General features: G+C 27.7%; 4 protein-coding genes across 5 annotated transcripts; 3 read left to right on the plus strand and 1 right to left on the minus strand.

Moving 5' to 3' along the window:
• Positions 1-391: 391 nt before the first annotated feature.
• On the minus strand, positions 392-3,472 carry LOC107164569 (uncharacterized). Its single transcript, XM_015512429.2, has 3 exons — positions 3,317-3,472; positions 2,432-2,499; positions 392-910 (listed from the first exon to the last, which is right to left on the minus strand). The coding sequence occupies exons 1-3, from the start codon at positions 3,326-3,328 to the stop codon at positions 703-705; spliced, it is 288 nt and encodes a 95-aa protein (XP_015367915.1). The 5' UTR covers positions 3,329-3,472; the 3' UTR covers positions 392-702.
• A 3,486-nt stretch (positions 3,473-6,958) lies between these two features.
• Nthl1 (Nth-like DNA glycosylase 1) lies at positions 6,959-8,671 on the plus strand. The gene is made up of 5 exons (XM_015512428.2): positions 6,959-7,170; positions 7,241-7,521; positions 7,646-7,816; positions 7,920-8,079; positions 8,153-8,671. The coding sequence occupies exons 2-5, from the start codon at positions 7,255-7,257 to the stop codon at positions 8,401-8,403; spliced, it is 849 nt and encodes a 282-aa protein (XP_015367914.1). The 5' UTR covers positions 6,959-7,170; positions 7,241-7,254; the 3' UTR covers positions 8,404-8,671.
• A 1,609-nt stretch (positions 8,672-10,280) lies between these two features.
• On the plus strand, positions 10,281-16,435 carry LOC107164570 (uncharacterized). Of its 2 annotated transcripts, none has more exons than XM_015512432.2 (7): positions 10,281-10,670; positions 11,026-11,291; positions 12,560-12,617; positions 13,442-13,642; positions 13,706-13,821; positions 13,897-14,538; positions 16,213-16,435. In XM_015512432.2, exons 2-6 carry the CDS (start codon positions 11,056-11,058, stop codon positions 14,468-14,470), a joined length of 1,185 nt encoding a protein of 394 aa, XP_015367918.1. In that variant the 5' UTR covers positions 10,281-10,670; positions 11,026-11,055; the 3' UTR covers positions 14,471-14,538; positions 16,213-16,435. The 2 variants fall into 2 exon arrangements, with proteins under 2 accessions (XP_015367918.1, XP_015367917.1); XM_015512431.2 differs by having other exon boundaries at positions 10,281-10,475.
• Positions 16,436-16,679: 244 nt separating this feature from the next.
• On the plus strand, positions 16,680-18,244 carry LOC107164571 (histone H3.3A). The gene is made up of 3 exons (XM_015512433.2): positions 16,680-16,837; positions 17,128-17,416; positions 17,634-18,244. The coding sequence occupies exons 2-3, from the start codon at positions 17,135-17,137 to the stop codon at positions 17,760-17,762; spliced, it is 411 nt and encodes a 136-aa protein (XP_015367919.1). The 5' UTR covers positions 16,680-16,837; positions 17,128-17,134; the 3' UTR covers positions 17,763-18,244.
• Positions 18,245-20,909: the final 2,665 nt, after the last annotated feature.

The raw sequence follows: 20,909 nt of genomic DNA on the forward strand, positions 1-20,909 counted from the left end.
TACATAAACGAAAGAGTAACCAAAATGAGCTGCTACAAATAGGGGTCATTAAAATTATTTATAAACTTCTGCTGCAATAATATCGAAGTAAGTACACTTGAAATTGACTATAGAGCAGAGCGAGCCACTTAGATTTTTTTTACATGATATTTGTATATTATTTTCAAATATATTATATGTATATAGGTATGGTATACCATATACATGAAACATCCAGATATGAGATGATAGTGACCTGAAACGAGTGCCTCTTGGTTCTTGTAGTATTCGGTGTTGATACAATAATATTAAACAAAATGTATAATTTGTGAAATAATAGAATAGTATGTTATTAAATTTGTACTTAATGGCTAATATGAGTGGAATCATTTAGTAATTTAGGGACAAGACATAAACACATAAAATTACTATATTTTAAAATATTTTGATTTTAATAAAACATAATATACAATAATCAAATAAAAACAATTAATGGTTTTCACGAAGAGGAGAAAAAACAACAATTGAAAATTTTCGCTGAACAAACTTTACAAAACAACAAGGAAGTTTGAAAAAAATTATACCAATAGGTATTATTTTACACGGTAAAAAGGAGCTTTAATAGCTAACGGTTCATGACTTATCATAATAATATTACAAAAATAAATTGGTCTTGAATTTACAAACATCTGTAACTTTTTAAAGTCATCATTATCAGTCTTATCAATAATGGCTGTCATAATGATCATCATGACTATAGTGGTCATCAAGGCTATAGTGGTCATCGTGGCTGTAATGGTCATCATGGTGGTCATCGTGATGATGATCGACGGTCTTGTATATGTAGACTGGCTTCTCAATGTATACGGGTTCTTTGATGTAAACTGGAACCTTGTGTACATGGTATGGCACATGGATAACGTGGTGTTCGCTAAAAATCGTAAATTATGGTTAACGCTTGATAAAATAAATGTTTATAAAACGCTTAATAATTTATTATTGAACTAGGCGTTAAAGTTTAAAGGGATTTAAATTTCAGTACAGACTACTATTATATTTAATAATATGGCTCCGAGGCATTCAAGAATAATAATCAAATTTAAAACAAGCATTATACCTGCTCTGTTCCAAATAAAATTACTTGCGTTCGTGCACGCGGTGGGTAGGCGACGGGCGTGGCTGACAACCCGCACATCAGTTAAGTTGTGGTTATTAGGAGACAAATCTACTAGACTATAAACCCAACGCAATTTGGTCGTTTGTGCACAAATCATCATATTTGAAACAAACTATAAGTACACACAGGGTCCCCACAAGGGGGAATCAGATGGACCCATGGTACTGAGGCCCGGCGTTCATGCAAATAATTACTTCAATATATATTAGAAAAATGTTTCAAAATTAATTAAATATTATAAGAAGGGCACGGATTCAGTTCTGTACCAGGGCCAAAAATTTGATGTGGGAGGCCTGAGTACACGCTATATAAAATACGTAGATATTGGTTGCACCAGGCACCTATATAATTTATTACTATACATTTTCATGTGGATTTATAAGATTTATGATTAATAATTGATGATATAACATGTGATTTTTTCCAAATAAAATATAAAACGTTTATTATTTACAAAATCATCGTGATTTTATGGTAAAAGAAAATTTTGGGAATTATAAGAGCACGTCATTATGTTCTCATGAGTTATGAAATCTCTAAAATTTTGCAACTCAATATAATATGTACGATTCCATTTATATTATTTATTAAGATTTTAGCTATTTTCCATAGACACTAAAATAAATCTTAAACAACTACTATAGTTTAACTTAACTTTATAAATAGACATCTACCTAGTTATAACAAAATAAATCAGAAATTTCAGATGCAATATTTGTATTCATAACTACGATTAGAGTTGTTGGTTCAAAGCTTAAATGTTACAAGAACGAAGAAAGGACATAAAAATATATATTTCAGAAAATCCATGTGTATAGTGTATATAATTTACAGAACAAATAATTTATTCTTCTTATATAAAATAATACCTAAAACTATACTTCAATACGAGATTAATTTAAAAAATAAAAAAGATAAATATCATACAATTTAATATTTATCATATTTATGAGTGATGTATACCTACTACACATGTCTATGTAGGTAGGTTAGGTGCCTATACTATGATCATACAAATCTTATTAAAGTAGAATTCATACATATAAATTGGCTATTTAAAAATACATAATGCGTTAAAAATTCGTTTACTCGTTTTTTTATTATATATTTAAATGTATGATAAAAACTTTTAAGTTAAAAGTTACAAACATTAAACGTTCATGTACCATTATTCTTGTAAATATTTGCATATTACACACAGCGAAATCCATAAATATTGCTTGTATTTTAAAAATAATGTATAATCAAAAGAAATATGATGTGTATTTTACTTACTTTTTGGAGTGACCAAAGAACAGTGGAGAAGCAGCAGCCACCGAGAGAATAGTTAAAAGAATAGCAACCTTAAACAATTATAATAAAAGCACGTTTAACTATAAGGGAAATAATTTTAGTTTATTCTTTTTTAAGTTATTTTTAACTATATATTATGATACACAATAATTTAAGTTACATAAATATATATAATATCATATATGCGGTTTTACTTAAAATAAAAATATTGTACGCGTAAAGATATTTTACCTACTTACCTACCAAACTACCAAATCATCAAAATTTAAAATCTAATACATTAAGATAATTATTTAGACTGTAAATTGGCTAACTTTATTTTGCCAATAAATGATAATTCATGATTAATTTTAATCAATATAGTTTATAGCAATTCATAATATTCTGCTTAAATTTTGCATTGTAGGATGCACGGAGCGTGACAAGTGTGGTGCTTTTGTCTCTGATGATGGTCATATACACACGTCACATACGTTTGTATTGCTACCATATCCTCAATTATTTCTCTTCAAAGAACATTTATGACTTTATAATCTATAGTAGAGTGCGAAATTTGTTCATAATAGAATTAACAAAGTCGAATAGACGTCAAGAAAGCGCTGAACCATAATCGAAGCTGAAGAATATCGGTGAAAACCGGCTGTCTTGATCAAACCAAATCCAATGACAAAAATAGGTACAGTTTTCATTACATTAACATTTACAATGTTTAATAATACCATATTATGTTTTAAATATTAAATTAAAGTAGACTAATAGCATTTGTAGTTAGTCTTTATACTGCCAAATAAAAAAAAAAAAACGAAAATAATATTTATTTCAATGATCACGAAAAAAACAAAATCGATGCAGATAATATATACTCACTGTGGCTTTCATTTTGTGGCTGGTTGTGGTGTCACGTAGATATATTTATATTTAATATTATAGACGCGATTGAACGCTCTCGTTCAAAATTACTGCACAAGTTGTCATATTTTAATCGCACGCATTTTTATATAGGTAGTCAGTGGTACATCTAACTTACCCTACCCTTATTATATTATGTATCCTGCTCGAACGGACTAGGACAGGTCTGGATTACTATTATTGTTTATTTTATGAGGAACGCACATATTGCCCTAAAGGGTTGACCTGTGCAGTGTGGAAATGCAGTAGATAATATAATAATATAACGCTCGCATTCTTGTTATGCAACTACTCGCTAAGTACTTCGGTGTTTCCCTTTCTGTCGGAGAACGCGGACATGGGTATACCGTAATGGTCAATAGATAGGTATATATAATATTATGTTTTATGGATACTTAGGTATATTATTACTTATTACGTCCGATACAGTTGTATAATAGTTGTACGCCGGCGAAACTGGTTTGTTTTTTGCTGAAATGTAAAGTTAATACACACATATCATTATATGTTGGTGTGTATGTCGTAGGCAGAGTCGTGCCAATAGTGCCTATAGGGGTTGTGATGGAGTATACTAACCAGGCGTCATGATCTGCACTAGGTGGGGTACCAAAACACATAAAAATAGGTAATTTTAAATTAAACATTTAAATTTGTATCTTTAAAATTAATAATAATATTACTATTCATCAAATTATCCGATTAAACAGTAAAGTACGATGATTATGACGAATAAGATGTGCACCTCTCATCGTAGTTAAGTATGCCATATTGTCATAGGATATTTAGCTAAAAAAGTTTGTGAACTATTGTGTTATTAAACTTTTTCATAATTTTTAGAACGTTTATAAATTTATAATTACTCATGCGTATTACATTACGTTATTCTCTATTGATGATAATTGGGTGTGTTTTATAACATCTTGCATTTCCTGTTTGTATTATTATTATTAGTAGTAGTAGTAGTAGTAGTAGTATTACTAATATTACTATTCACGGTTGCAATGATTCTATAATAATTATATTATATTATATATTATACATGTGATTACATACGGACATACGTCACGTGACCTAAAAACGTATTGCAATTATTGTATGTATAATATATTATAGTTGTATGCATGTATCTGTAAAGTTTTTACTCTTTTAGCTTTATAATCGAGTGCATCGATGATATGTTCAGATCTGGCATCAGCACGTTAAAAGACTTGTTAAAAACTATTGAACTAGAATTTAAAACATCATTATTTAATAATTGTACTAGACACAATATTGCGAGAAAATTATTTTTAAAAAAAAAACGAAAACTTGCTCTACTTATAGTACCTATGTGGGCCTTACCCAGTGGGTTGAACAAAATTTTTCAAAATCTCATCACATAGGTACTTATCATACATAATAAATTGTTGATATTACATAATTTTAGTTATTTATTAGAATATTACTATATAGCCACATATTATATAATTATATACATTTATAATAAATAAATACAAAATATGTTGTATTTATACTATGCCAAATTACCAAGTTAGTAGTTAGCTGCAAGCTGCTTAACCTTAACGTTTTTAACAAATACTATGGATAAGAATACAGGACAGGCGGACAGCTTGATTAAAAACCACGACGCATTTTATCCTACAGAAAACGTAGGACCAGGGGCGTAACTAGCAGTAAATGTTTGGGGTAGCGAATACTTTTATATGCTTCATCTTCTCCAATAAGCATAATGGGTGAGTACCACTTATACGCATAACTTATTCCTCCTAAATTATTTTAAAATAATCATTATACTTATACAGTTTTATAACACGAAAATTCACAAATAACGTATTTTTTCCTGACAACTATTTAAAGATAAATAAATAGTAAATACACACTGACACTGATTTTTTTTATTAAATTATATAAATAATTTTGGGGTAGCAAAATGATACTCTTGCTAACTCATAAAAATGTTTGGGGTTACGACCACTACCCCTCGCTACCCCATAGTTACGCCACTGCGTAGGACTGCCTACTTAAAACATTTTACGGCCTTGAATCTAGGGTTGCCAACCGGACGGTATTTTCCCGGCCCGGCCGGTAATTCACATCCGTAGACTTAAAAAGCCGGTTGCCAGTATTAACCAATAAAAAGCCGGTATTTTCAAAATAATAATTTTAAAATTATCTGAACGAGAGTTTCGATATATATATATATATTAATATTATATCGTTTTTGTAAAATTGGTTATCATATTGCTGTCAAATCATACCTATATAATCTTAATGGCATTAGATGCCTATCGTCAACTTTGACACTTTTATAAGTAGTAGGTATATATAACGCCGTGAAAAATACCGCTCAATATACATTTAAAAGTTTATAATTTACTTTACTTTATTTAATTATTTAATTATTTTATCATAATGTAATATTAATATTATTAAATTTATTATTTTAAAACTATGTAATATATCATTCAATTTATTATTTATACTAATATCAAATCAATTTATCAATTATACTTATATCAAATCAATTTATCAATTATACTTATATCAAATCAATTTATCAATTATACTTATATCAAATAAAAATTTACTGAAATTATGACCTTTTTTTTTTTTTACTTACACTTGGGCCGGTATTTTCCAAATTGAAAGTTGGCAACCCTACTTGAATCTAATATTAAGTCAAGTGCCTAATAATTTCTAATTGAAAAATTTATAAGAAATAGATTACCAACCCTTACCGAGGTTGTTGCATTGTCAAAGCGCAATCGAAAATAGATAATATGTCGATATGTGTATTATTTGGTAATAATATTATGTGTGAGGTCCACTACACCCGAGGATTTCTCAAATAAGCAACCACCCCGATAAAGGAGGAGACCCCAATACTAATATTTCGCAAGTATTTTGACATTGACTTGACTGTCACGTATTGATATACGAGGTGTTTAACGAAGTTCTGACTTATAGCCATATATGCACATGGTATATACATATACGAGGATTATGTCAAGACTTCGTGAAAAACCTTGTGTAGTAGTTGTATATAATATAGTACTTGTTCTTAATATATTAATAATTTACCTACTCATAGCTCGCTTAAAAATTAAAATATCGTAAAAAACAGAACGAGAGAACACAGATGATGTTCTTACCTAAAAGTTTTAAAATAGATAAATTCATTCTAATATCAATACTGAGTACTGACAACTGACAAGTGACAGCAGCCTATTGATAAAAGCGAACGGAAATCTGGTAAGCCGTAGATGCGTCGTGTCTAAGACGAAGACAACACGTGTGGGTGCGACGTTAAATTTTCATAAGTTACGAGTTACAACCATTAATCATTATGTTATACCTATTTATATTACAATTTATTGTCGGGTTTTTAAAAAATAAAAATAAATAACTGACCGCGATAATCCGTTATTAATTTATTATTAGCAATAATATTATTGCAAATGTTGCGATGGTCGTGGTGCTTGTGCTTTAATCTTGATCTAAGGCAAGATATTATAATTCTTTATAGATCTTGGATCCTCCAAGGAACTATCTAACAACCTTTTTTTAAATTATCCATGATCGTGGGCTGATTTGTTTTTTTATATCAATGATAAGCTGATAAGAGAAAATTTAAATTTAAACGCCGAATGAAGTGAATGAACATTTTTTTTATTTTAATTTAAAATAATTACATGTCTATTTGGTTACAAGTTACTAGTTAGTAGTTTTTAAATTAATACACTAATAGTCTAAATAGGTACGTCAAAAGAGGCTAAATATCTGTCCAGAAATAGTGAAATTGTAATAGATAAGTATGTACCTACATATCAATATTGCATTATAATTACATCTTAAATTTCCTCGGTAAACCTTTTCTTTTAGGATTTCATTTTTTAATGATAATGCGTGGAGCTTTGAGGAATAAACGTTCTTTGTCTGATAAAATTGGTTCTAACAAACTTGAAAATAATGTGCAAGTTATCAAAAAGAGAAAACATTTGACAATAAAATCTGATACTAATGAAATAACTTCAAATTCTGATTGGAAGCCACCAAATTGGGAAAAGACGTTGGATGACATAAGAAAAATGCGTAAAGATATTGTTGCACCTGTAGACAATATGGGATGTGATCAAGCTGCTGACCTAAATGAATCACCAGAAGTATGAACACATAATGTATACGAGATAAAATTTTCTGCCTATCTAATTGCATTGAAACAATTAATAAAAGCCAAAAGACAATTGCAATATTATATCTCTTTTTTATATTCCTACAATGTTATAGGTGATTAGATATCATGTATTAATTTCATTAATGTTATCAAGTCAAACAAAAGATGAAGTTAATTTTGCAGCTATGCAACGTTTGAAACAGCATGGCTTGACTGTTGACAATATTTTGGAAATTACTGATGATCATTTGGGAAAACTTATATATCCTGTTGGATTTTGGAAGGTAATATTTTGAATGTTTATCTCTACATAAGTTAAAATTTGTTAATTTCTGTGTTTGACATAGATATAAATTATGTTGAATGTTAATTTTTAATTACTATTAGAGGAAAGTTCAGTACATCAAACGCACAACTCGTATATTAAAGGACACATATAATGGTGATATACCAAACACCATTAAAGACCTATGTCAGTTGCCTGGTGTTGGACCTAAAATGGCTCATCTCTGTATGAGTTGCGCCTGGAATGAAGTTACTGGAATTGGTTTAGTACAATTTAAATATTATATTTATTATCAAGTTGCATTTAACGTAACACATTTTTTTAAATTGTACAGGAGTGGACACTCATGTGCATAGAATAAGTAATCGTTTGGGATGGGTAAAGAAACCTACCAAGTCACCAGAAGACACGCGTATTGCATTAGAGTCTTGGTTACCTAAAGACCTTTGGCGCGAAGTTAACCACATATTGGTCGGATTTGGACAGACTATATGCCGACCCATAGGTCCTCATTGTGATTCTTGTTTAAACAAAAAAACTTGTCCTTCTGCTATGTTAAACAGCACATCAGGAAAAAAAAAATAAACATTTTTTTATTGCTATTATTTATTGATACACTATTTTATCAGTATGATTAAAATCTCATTAATGTTATCCAATATTTATTTTTATTGATTATCACGTGTTCATAATTTTGTATAAAACTGCATTTATTAAGATTTTTTTTTATATACCTACTTTTCTACTATGAAATTAATTTATCAGTTTCTAAATGGTATATATTTATGTTTTGATCAATAATAATTATGTTAAAGTGAGATTTTTAAAAATATATTTGTTTTTCTATTATTTATTTTTGTGTTGCAATTTAATATTTTTATTATAATATGGCCTCTGATATCCTATGCTTGTCCCGTATGGACAACTACGTCACCCACTAAAATAAAAAAGATACAAATTTTTTGAGGTTTTACCTCAAAACTCCATGGTTAATGAGAAACAGTCAAACTCACAATGATACGGATATACCCTTCATTAATAAATGGATAAAGACACATTTCCAAAACTTTCAGAACAATTTAAAAAATTTGATTGGTGACCGTCACTACAACCTAGGAAATAAAACACTAAACAGACGTCTACGACCTCAACTCCCTTAGGACATTCTCCTAATGGGTAGCAAAGAGTCATCATCAGAAGACTCATAGAAGAATACACTTGTACTCTTACTATATATAACTATAATTTACTCAATTGTACCTATCAATGTAAAAAATGCATGTATCTAATATAATTGAATCCATTGTTAAAAAATAATTACTTGTAATAGTACTATATGTGTGCTGAAACATTTTATGATTATAATAAATAAATTTAAAAAAAACATTTCTATTAAAACATGCTTATTTATGAAAATTATAATAACCAAAAATAATAAATACTCAAAATACAAATTATGACTTAATAGATAAAAAAAAGCTAAAACATTTACAAAATTCATTTGTATTCATAACAGGATTTTTTAATTAAAAATATATAAATGAAATTAATTTACAAGCATTTAAAAAAGTAATTTATAGCCTATACAATATGCACTTGTTTGAATAATTCGTTAAACATTTTAATACATCACAAACTGTACTAAGCCAACAAAACTGTTTAACTGTAGTTACTTATATTAATAGCATTGGTTTTACAACAAAAAACACATTTATGATCAATGGGAGATATAATGTATTAACTATAAAATGTTTTAAAATAATTAATTATATAAAAATCACGCCTTATTCAAAATAATGTCCCATGTATCCCAACTAAAGAAAAATGTAAAGTTTACTTTTATTTATAGTAGATTATATAGTAGGAAAAATATGAACTATTTATTATTTATTTATTATGAAAATATAACTATCAAAAATAATAAATTTTGGCGGGAAGTTACTGACCAATCAAAAGAGGCTCAATTATCGTACGCCATAGCGATAGCACAGGACAATAAATTATATATTAATAAAGTTTGCCAAAATTTGAAAAATAGGTTTTTATCATGATCTTCTAAAGCATTGGAACTACGAATTAGTAATTAGTATATTAGTTATATTAGTATACTTTAATTCATGCGTGGCCATAGATAATAAAGATATGAATAGACTTCGCCTATATTAAATATATTTGAGGCCGCGTTCCCGGTGGAGAGGCAATTGAGGCCCTTTTATCAATGTCTTTATATTGATAGTCGATATAGGTATACTTATTTGGCCTCAATTGTATCCTTAGATCTTATATAAAATTGTACTCCCTTAATTCCCACTGATACTTGTCCTATCCATATATTTATTATCTATTTATCTAATATCTATGTGCGTGGCACAGAACAATAATAATAAATTATTTCGGTGGTGATAACACAAATAGAGATAATTTAATATTTATTATCGATTTATCATAAGTGTGGGTGATAAGTATGAATAGTGTTGTTGTTTTGCTCAGCAACTACTATCTAATATCTATTGAAAATATTTTGAGTTTGTGTACCCGGCTTTAAGTTAAACTTTCTAGTATGAGGAAAGTATTTTGAATTTCTATTTTACTGTGTTAATTTTTAAACATAATAAATTTATAACTTATCTTTACTTACAAAATTATTTGTCATTCAGGTACATTAACCCACGGACTAAGATTATTTATGCAATACAAATAATTAATCTTAGTTTGTGCATCAAACCAAACAAATTTTTATCACATTAAGTATTCCATTTAATTAGTTATACAATCAGTTCAAGTTTTTATAAATAGTACTCAATATAACTTGACAATGAAGACGTAGGAAACAATATGATGGCTTTAGTGGAGTAAGCCACCCAAACACTTAACATATACATATGACTTCTTAAACATGATATATTTGATAGGAAAAAATGGTCATAAATAATGTTTTCATCAAAATAATTTATAATTAGCTAAAAATGAGTATGAAGATTAGTATGAGTAATTTGTTTTAAAAATACCTTTTAAAATTATTTGCCTGACATTGAATATTTGAGATACAAATGGATATAACTATTTATATATGTAATAGTATACTGTGTATACTAATATAATATATCATAAGATAATTTAAAATATTAAAATTATTTACGGTTTTTATGAATGTAAAAATTAGTAATACCTAGTGTTACCAATCAATTAAATATTTTTGTTTAATAGGTTAACTAATTGTGGTGATCAATATTGACCATGCATAAATGTGATACATGTAACAAAGATTTTACCCTCAGAAAAAATTTAAAAAGACATGTGAAAAATATTCATAACACAGCTTTAGCTGATATTTCAAAAAGCAGTATCACCACTAAGGAAGCCAAACATAAATGTCCAAAGTGTCAGTTACCATTTGTTGAAAGAAGTTCACTTAGACGACACGAAAGGTTAAAACACAAAATGAACATCACAGCTTCCTTAAGGATCAAAAAGTGAGTATACTAAAGGTATACTTTGATTTTTGTATTATTTGATGTCAGTCATCAATGTAATATGTTGCTTAAATTATTCTTTCTGAAAGTGAATTATCTGATCATTGCTATTTACATTTTAAGCATTTATAAATTTGTCCACAATAATTAGAGCTAGGGACTTAGGAGCTTAAATGTTTTCTGTTATTCATTCAAATCGTAGCTTATTTATTTAGAAATCTGTTTCATAATACCAGAAGTTTACAGTAATTTTTTTTTTGCATAATTAGCATATTTTACTCTTTTTCATGTTTTTGTGTATGATGTGTTATATTCTCATTTTATATACATTTATTTTTAAATTAAAATTTAATTTTTCTTTAAATTGGTAAATTGGTAAAAAAAAAAAAAGTATAACCTAAATACCTAATAAGATATTCTATATAATTAGTATGAGTTACATTTTCCATGCCTGCAGATCCATTTTTACTTAAAATTGTGATAAGTATGTATGCTTTTATCAATTTAATTCCACTATAATACACATTTATATGAGTAATATTTAATTATTATTAAAAATAAATTAATGGAATTTTCAATTCATATTTATTTTTTAGACAGCCAAAAAAGACCGAAAATCTAAATATCAATTTACCTACTTAGATTTAAGAGGATGTCAGCGCACTATTTGTTTTCTGTTTCTGGCTCACTCATAACATAGACAAAACGCATATACGCAGAATCATTTTTTCTATGTCTTGAAGTAATTTTAGAGTAAAACCTCCCATTACAAAAAAGATAGAAAATAATATTTTTGAGGGAATGACATAAATTTGTCTAAATATTGTCTCTAAATAATTTAACCATTATTTAAATGTACAGTATTTTTTTGTTTATTTTGAAAGTCGAATACAAAGTCAAATATCAATAAAATATAAAATCGATATGTCATTCCCTCATAAATAATATTCATTATATTTTTCGTAATGGAAGGTTTTACTCTAAAATTACTTAAAGACATAGAAAAATGATTCTTCGTAAATGCGTTTTGTCTATGTTACGTGTGGGTCAGAGAGAGAAAACAAATAGTGCGCTGACATCCTCTTAGTACATTTATTTAATTTTTATTCAGTGTACATTTATTCATATTTTTTACAACATAATATTAAGTGATTCTGCATATTTTAAAGGTAGGACATGAAGTCCCTAGCCTGAAATAATAATCCACTTTTTAAGGTTATACAGATATAAATAAAATATAATAATTTATAATTTATTTTTATTTTTAGATCTATTAAATGCATGACATTTGAGCCCAGCAATTTAGAAGATTATCCATTGCTAAAGGTATTATTAATTTTGGTAGAAACTCAGTTATTTTTTAAATATTACCAACACTGTTAATTAAAAGCATATTTTAGGTAACTATCCCTATGGTTTATTATTTGTAAGCTATATTATTTGAATATTAGAGTGAATTGACTATTATCAAATTCAAATAATATATTTACTACCCACAGTATCTCTCGGCTATTATTGATTTCAATAAAATTATTTTTTAATTATTAATTTTAAAGTAAGATAGCTGACAGCTGTATGAAATATAACAAATTTTAAATACATATAACTAAGACTGATCTTAATACAATTAAAAAGTACTAAATATGCATGTATTTATGCGCTTAAAAAAGTTCAAATATGTTCTTAAAATGTACTTATAATTTATTTGTTTTTCACAAAATGTTCATTTGAACAAATATTTCATAAAATTTTAAATATAGAAAAATCATACACCCCAAGTTTAAATTGGTTTGCTACAAAATTTTACATTTCATAATATCATTTAAAATATCATAAACATAATAATATTATGGGGATTTAGTGTCAGGTGGATTAAGGTGTCAGCGGCGACGCGCACTGTCACTGGTTCGAAGCTCGGCCATGGGCGGCATCGCTTTCCAGGCAGTACACGCTGCCTGGAAAGAGAGGTCGCCGCCCCCCATTCGGGCATGCCAGAAACCTACGGGTGCCCATTCGAAATTCTGTCAAACATCTACGAGTTCCAACCAACAGTTCCTCCCCCATAGTTTCAGAGGCTAATGACCCTTGCTGTCGAAGCCTCAACCCCAATAAAAAAAATTATATTATATAAATATTATTTATTATTCTAGAGATTAGTACCTGTAGATTATGTTTACAAAGTGAATACCATACAATATTTTGAAAATGACGGATTGAAATCAACATTTGAAATTGCTGATTGTGCTGAAGATATATTTTTGGTTTGGTTATCAGAATTGGAACAAAAATCTAAGGTTACCTACAGAGTCAAATCGTTCACTAAGTCACCGAGCCAAAAAATAACATTTAATGTAAATATTCATTAACTTTAAATTATTTAATATTTATTGTCTTACATCTATAAATATTTTCAGAAAGTGTATAGATGTGTTCATAATACATTTCCCCATAAGTATCAAAAAGCTCATCCAAAGCATACAGGGTGCATGGCTACATTAACTGTAAGAATTAAAAAATGTAGTGAAGCTTTGTAAGTGTTCATTTATAAATAAGTATTAAAAAATATATAGAGTTTAATTTAATTATTTTTTTAAATTACTTTTAGGTCTGTTAAAAATTCAATGGCTGATAATAATGTGATATTGATTCCTCTTAAAGCTATTGTGACACTCTATCATAACCATAATCATATGCTGGTAGAAACAATGAAAATATGTTCCAATGATAAAAAGAAACGTGGAAAAAAACAGGAAATACAATGTAATGAAACATTTATGGAGATTTGCTCAACAGAAAACAAATTGAATATAACACATTTTGACAAGGTTAACAGTCCACAGCAAAACACAATGTCAAATATTTCACAAGTATCTATCAAAAATAATAAAATTAATGATCCTGTTGAAAATAACTATTTTGAATGTCTCGAAGAATATGATAAATACATTTTGGTTGAAAATATACATACACAAAATGTATTAGATGATAATAATGAGAATGAATTAAATGAATTAATATCGGATTATGATACAGTTAATGAAATGATTTTGCAACAGTTCAGATCAAACCCAAGTTATTTCAAGTCGGCAATCAAACATTACACATTAGCATTGAAAGATAGTTTGACTTCTAAAAAATCCTTATTGAACACATTGAATTCATTCGGAGATCAATTATAAGGAAACCCCATTTAATTAAAAAATATTCAAATTGTGTGAAAAAATTATAACATTTTGGACTACCTATAGTAAGTTTTAACCCATTTTTTAAAACTTATTATAATAGTAATATTTAATAAATTAAACATAAAAAATTATTTTTCTCCAATTCAATGTGTAAAAAACAATTAATTTTAAATATTTAAATAATTTTATGATTGATCCAGTATTTTAGTATTATCTAAATAATCAGCGTAGACCTGTTGTAACCACCACCCACATTTATATTGACCAAATATTTACACATTAATATTAGTTTAGAATTAATTGTGTTTAAAATTAATTATCAATTTTAATAATTTTTTTTCATATGTTTTTTGATACATTGATTAATTATTAATCAATTATTTATTCAAGTTTAGAAAATCTTACCAACTTGAAAGACATTAATCAAACTATTTTAAATTTATCTTCAATAATTACTCTCTTATAACATAAATACAAAAAATTTATAAATATAATACTACTTATTTATTATTAATTATATATTATGACCCGGGCTTAGGACTTATAGCACTTAAAATCATTAAAATAAGTGCTTAAAAAGCTCTTAAAAACATCATTATAAGCACTCAATAAGCATTTAAAAACTTAAATTTTTGCATACATATTTATAAAAAAACTAAAAACTAAAAAATTTTAACTGAAAAATCAAACAAAATATAAACAAATCTTTATCTTTATATTATAAAATAAATTTAACTTCACTTTCGAGACTTTAAGGATTTTATGGATTTTACGAGGGACTTTCTGAAAAATGAAATGTAAACAATATTAATCATAGTTGAAAACATTATAAAAATGTAGAAATACTGGTCAAATAAGCAAAACTAATCAGAAAAACTGGAAATAAGCATATTTTTTTTAAAAATCGCTGGAAACAATCGAAAAAAAGCACTTTCAAACTTCATAATTAAACATATTATAACATGACATACACTTCCATAGCACTATGCTACATTTAAGTCAATCCAAAAAAATAAGCAAATGCTTTAAGTCCCGAGCCCTAATTATGACTTATTAATTGTTACTCTTTAGTGAGTGTTATGTTTAAATAATTGTTTATCTACAGGGTGATCCATTTAACGTAAAACACTTATTACTTTGAAAAGTTTTAACATTTTTATTTTTTTGGTAAAGTTGAAATTTAATGAAATCTACATATAATTAATATTCCTAGAATGTTTATTTTTTTTGTTATGTAATATATATGATTCAACTTTGGATTTTTAAATGCATTATTAAATTTAATTCTAACATATTCTAAAAATATTTTTTTTAAGATCTCTGCGTTTTAATTTTTTATTTCGATTCAGTAGATTTTCAGATATAGCCAATTCAAAATACAATATAGAAGAAGCATTTTTATATATATCTACACTTGTCCTTATTATTCTTAAAAAAAATAAAATAGTTTAAACATTTCATACTTTTTATTCATAGGTTGCCATTTAAAATCAAAAGTAGGTTTTACTTATAAAAATATAAACTTAAATAATAGGGGCTATGAAAAATGTTAGGCTATTAAAACATTTTTATGTTTAAAAATAAAAATGAGAAAAATGTTAATACTTTTTGGAAATAATGGGTGTCCTATGTTAAATGAATCACCCTGTATAATTTAATATGTTTAAAATTGAATATTATTATTTTCTTCTTTATTAGTAGGTGGTCCATATTCATCTAATTATTGTTTTTTGCAGAAATTGATTAAAAATTAACAAATGTGCGCTATGGTCATATTACATAATATGTATATTATACCAACTGGATGATTTGATTATGAACTGTGAGTATTTGTCATTTTATATAATTCAATAATTGAACATTTCAATAGTCGTTTCATGACTGTATTCAAGTAAAGAGTTTTATGTGTTTTGTATTTTGCTGATGAAACACTTCTAATTTGTAAATAAATACTTAAATCGCAAATCAAATAGTTTTCAAACAATTATTCTGACTATCAATTTTGGCGCGTAAAATTATGGTGGGAAAAAAACGCGCCAACATCATGTTGGCAATGATGAGTTGACGCCACCCAATCGCCGTGGCCGTTATTCTCGCCAATCGCGTGGCCTGTTAGATCCACTATTGGCCAATCGGCAGTCCTGTTACTGTCACCCGTTTGCTAGTGCAGTGTTCAATGACGTCGACCTCTCCACTACAAACAAACCGTCCACCGTCGCCATTGTGTATTGTGTAATCCCCACAGCAGTTTATTGTTGTGTTTTGGTCCGTCTCTGCTCTCTAACGTCACTCTTTTTTAAGTTCATCGCTCAACGGCCGTTCGTTTCATCTTTTGATTTATCAAGACACCGATTACGCGTAGTAAGTACTATCAGAATTGTAAATTTCAAAACTCCGTGCGGACCTTTCTGTCTGCTCTCTAGCTTTCGCCATTACGCGATGTCCATTATTTGGCCGTCATGACTCGCTACTTTTTCGGAATGCTAACATCTCGGTCGGGTTTCGATATATTTTTTCTCACCAATCTGACATACTTTCGACGTTAAGTTCTGTTTTCGACGGATGCTTCGTCTTCCTACACCGCTTTTACCTCGAGTGTTATGTATTCTATGTTAGAATGCAGACGATTTTGATTTTCGAATATGTTTCAGTTGAACCATGGCTCGTACTAAGCAGACCGCTCGTAAATCTACCGGAGGAAAGGCTCCCCGTAAACAGTTGGCCACCAAAGCCGCCCGGAAAAGCGCACCCTCCACTGGTGGTGTGAAGAAACCTCATCGTTATCGTCCTGGTACCGTGGCTCTCCGTGAGATCCGTCGTTACCAAAAGTCCACTGAGTTGTTGATCCGCAAGTTACCATTCCAACGTTTGGTCAGAGAAATTGCACAGGATTTCAAGACCGACTTGCGTTTCCAAAGTGCAGCTATCGGAGCTTTGCAGGTATTATTGTGTTCTCTAAGCTTTGTTTATATTATTGTTTTAATATCCTGTTGATAATTTCTTTTAATGGAGGATTCTATTTTGGTTTAAATTGAATAATTTCATATTTTTAATGTGTCATCATTTCAAATTCATAATTTTGTTATTGAGTTATGCTATTCATTCACTTTCTAAATTTACCATACATTTTCTAATATCTTAATTTAAATTATTTCAGGAGGCCAGTGAAGCATACTTGGTTGGTTTGTTTGAAGACACCAATTTATGCGCTATCCATGCCAAACGTGTCACCATTATGCCTAAAGATATTCAATTGGCTAGACGTATCCGTGGTGAAAGAGCCTAATTCATCCATCACATTCCTCTCAACTGTATTTTTTTTCGTTTGACAATTTTCCTGGGTTATCTTTTTACATATACATTTTTTTTTTCAAAAAAAAAAAATAATAACTAGCTATACTATCTATGTGTGTGTGTGTGTGTAATATTAATTTGTAGGAAACCTTATTTTTTTTATACATACTTAATTATAAGCAAGTGTTCATATAAAGAAGAATTTTTTGAACTATTGTAGGAGCATTTTATATTACATTCAGTAAATGCTATTATATTTCAAGTCGTTCAAAAAACTTTTTTTTGTCTAAACTTCATAATAATATACTTTTACATTTTGAATAAATAGGCAACTAAGTAAATTATATGTAATAATTCTTTAATCATACAATTTAAACAATATTTAGTTATATATATGCTACTTTATGTTTTAATTGTAACAAATAATTCTGTTGCTTAAGAATTTAGTTCAAAATATAAGACAATTTTTTTTTTTTTTGTGGTTGATGTTTTACTTACTACCCATACATGATTGCACATAATATTAATTTCTTAAATAAATGTCATTAATTAATACATATAATCTGAGGTATATATTATATTTTTCCTTAGATTTTCAAAATTGTATTTATTTATTGTATTTTTACTTTTCTTGGCAAAGTATACAAAACTAAAATATTAGGGCTATATATGACAGTATAAAAGCATATTTTATCAATTTTAATGCATCTCACTCAATTAAGTATCAAACTGTTATTTTGATGTGGCATTAATTGCAATAGTAGAAATCAGTATGTTAAAATATTAAAGATCAATTAATTCATTGCAATTTGTGTGTTATTATAGTATACTAATATATTGACAACCAAATATAACATTTGACTTTCAAAGGTTAATATTATACTATTTAGAATGTATTATGTTTTATGTGAGTACATATATTAATCAAGGTCATATGATCTTAATGTTATTGTTTTGATTATTAATTTGGGAGTCACCAAGTGGTAAAAATGGTATGTCCGGGACATCGGTTTAGATTATGATTGTGTAATATTCAAATTAGTTTTTATGAATTGCTCTTAATTTCCAGTATATTTTGTATTATCTGCAAGTAGATTTCCTAGACAAAGTTGTCCACTTGCCTTGGAAAACCTAATACAATAATAGATAATTTATCAAATACTATATAATATCAATTATTAGTTACCTGATAGATTTAGGTAATGCCTAGTATTAATAAATAAAGGTTGGATATTTATTAATCAGGAATTGAAAATAAGTTACTTTAGCTGTTAAATTATCAACCAATTATATTTTCATTAGCAAATTTAACATCATGGAAGTCACCATGTTAGATTTATAATGCAATAAGTAACTTTTTTTTGGTTGGTGCCATAAAATATCACAATATTTTTATGAACACTAGTGTACAAAAACTCGGTAAAACTAAATAACATAAAAAAATAATAGCATACCTATACTTATGAAAAAAGTCGCAAATCATTACTAAGAATATTTTTGGAATAAATTTCATAGTTAGGTTAATATTTTGATTTTCAATGTAAACAAAAAAGGTTCAAGTTAGTTCTGCTCTGCTAAAAATTATGTAGCATATATTAAAATATATGATATTTTTTACTTTATACTCTTAAATAAATGTTCTTTTATAGTTAATTGTTTTATATTTAAAAAAAATACTTAATACATGTATATATTTTAAAATTATATAGATATAATTTCATGGGATAACGAGATCGCAAAATGCGTTCTGAACAAACCAGTGAAGACTGTTGGCCTCTAGTATTATTGACAGTAACGGATTTAAGGGGAGTCAGCTCTGAGGGGCCTACCCCCTTGACCAATCAGATTTATAAACTTATGGTGTGACGTTTACTTATGAGTTATGAGCAGTGTTCGGAACTCTATGCACCAAAAATCAATGAAATATGTGCATACATATGCAATAAAAAAACTCATATATGCATTTATTATTTTATAAAAAAGATACATTTTAAAGTTTAATTATAAAAAAAAATTATTTTTGAATCATAAATATTATATTTATATTTTTATTCTGATGATTTGAAGCCGTTATACTGAATCTATTCTAGGAATCCTAAATTAAAAAAATAGAATTTATCAAATACATTAATTATTAAATCATGTTAAGTATGAATTGCTATATTTACCTGAATTACACTGAATGATAAGATGCTTTTATATTTTTGAGTTTAAATGATCGTCTGTTGTGGACTTGTGGCTCAGAAGGTTTTTGTAAACAGAAAATGATCTTACGACATCCACGGACGTAATTGGTGTGTACTTGTAGAAAATAAGGTAATTTGTTGTCAGATCTTCAGGAAGACCATCCATGGTGGAGATTGATCCACTAAGTATTGACGAGATTTGTTTATGTGTTTTTAAACCAATATTTTTTCGTAGACTTTTTTCCCTGGTTCACCTTGAACGGATTTTAATTGTGTTTGAACATTATCCACAATACTCAACGATTAGGCTAAATGCATGTTTTTAGTCTGCAGTTTTAAAATTGATTCAGAAAGGATTTTAAAATTTGAAGTAATATACTTTAATATAAGCACACTAAATTATTTTGAACGTGTTATTTTACCAAATTTTTTTACGAAACTTTAATACTTACCTAATTTACAAATTTACAATATTCAATTATTGAAAATTTGTATATTGTTGATTTCTAATACGTTTTTAATATAAAATGCATTTATATACTCAAAATCTTTAAATATGCAATATAAATTTTTGTATTTCAGTTGTATGGTTAATGAAATGTATTTATATCGAATCAGATTTGAAATATGCCGCTTCCTGAGAAAGATGCAAATGCATAAAGTTCCGAGCCCTGGTTATGAGTAAAAAAATCCAGGTTTCCGAAATTTATTCCTTTTGATACTTTATTACTTACTAATTTTACATTTTACTATTTTACATTTATATTTTTTTTGTATATTTAATATTTTAATTTATAAGTCCATTTTGAATTTAACAGATAATATCTTATCTTGTAGCCAATTAGTAGACCTATTACATGAAATTATATCACCGCAGCCAGTGTAAAATTCCTGTTTGGCTGTTTATATCTAGACCGAACATGGATATTTCCCAAACATTTATCAATTATTAC

Source organism: Diuraphis noxia, unplaced genomic scaffold, assembly GCF_037042655.1.
Source record: "Diuraphis noxia isolate RWA-SAM2 unplaced genomic scaffold, SU_Dnox_SAM2 contig0003, whole genome shotgun sequence".
Classification (NCBI taxonomy): Eukaryota; Metazoa; Arthropoda; class Insecta; order Hemiptera; family Aphididae; genus Diuraphis; species Diuraphis noxia.

Coding starts and splice junctions, on each gene's coding strand:
- LOC107164569 (XM_015512429.2), bottom strand. Junction 911..2,431: donor TTCTTTGGTCACTCCAAAAA/GTAAGTAAAATA, acceptor TACGATTTTTAG/CGAACACCACGTTATCCATG.
- Nthl1 (XM_015512428.2), top strand. CDS start 7,255: ATGATAATGCGTGGAGCTTTGAGGAATAAACGTTCTTTGTCTGATAAA. Junction 7,817..7,919: donor ATCCTGTTGGATTTTGGAAG/GTAATATTTTGA, acceptor AATTACTATTAG/AGGAAAGTTCAGTACATCAA. Junction 8,080..8,152: donor GAATGAAGTTACTGGAATTG/GTTTAGTACAAT, acceptor TAAATTGTACAG/GAGTGGACACTCATGTGCAT.
- LOC107164570 (XM_015512432.2), top strand. CDS start 11,056: ATGCATAAATGTGATACATGTAACAAAGATTTTACCCTCAGAAAAAAT. Junction 13,643..13,705: donor GCCAAAAAATAACATTTAAT/GTAAATATTCAT, acceptor AAATATTTTCAG/AAAGTGTATAGATGTGTTCA. Junction 13,822..13,896: donor AAAAAATGTAGTGAAGCTTT/GTAAGTGTTCAT, acceptor AATTACTTTTAG/GTCTGTTAAAAATTCAATGG.
- LOC107164571 (XM_015512433.2), top strand. CDS start 17,135: ATGGCTCGTACTAAGCAGACCGCTCGTAAATCTACCGGAGGAAAGGCT. Junction 17,417..17,633: donor CAGCTATCGGAGCTTTGCAG/GTATTATTGTGT, acceptor AAATTATTTCAG/GAGGCCAGTGAAGCATACTT.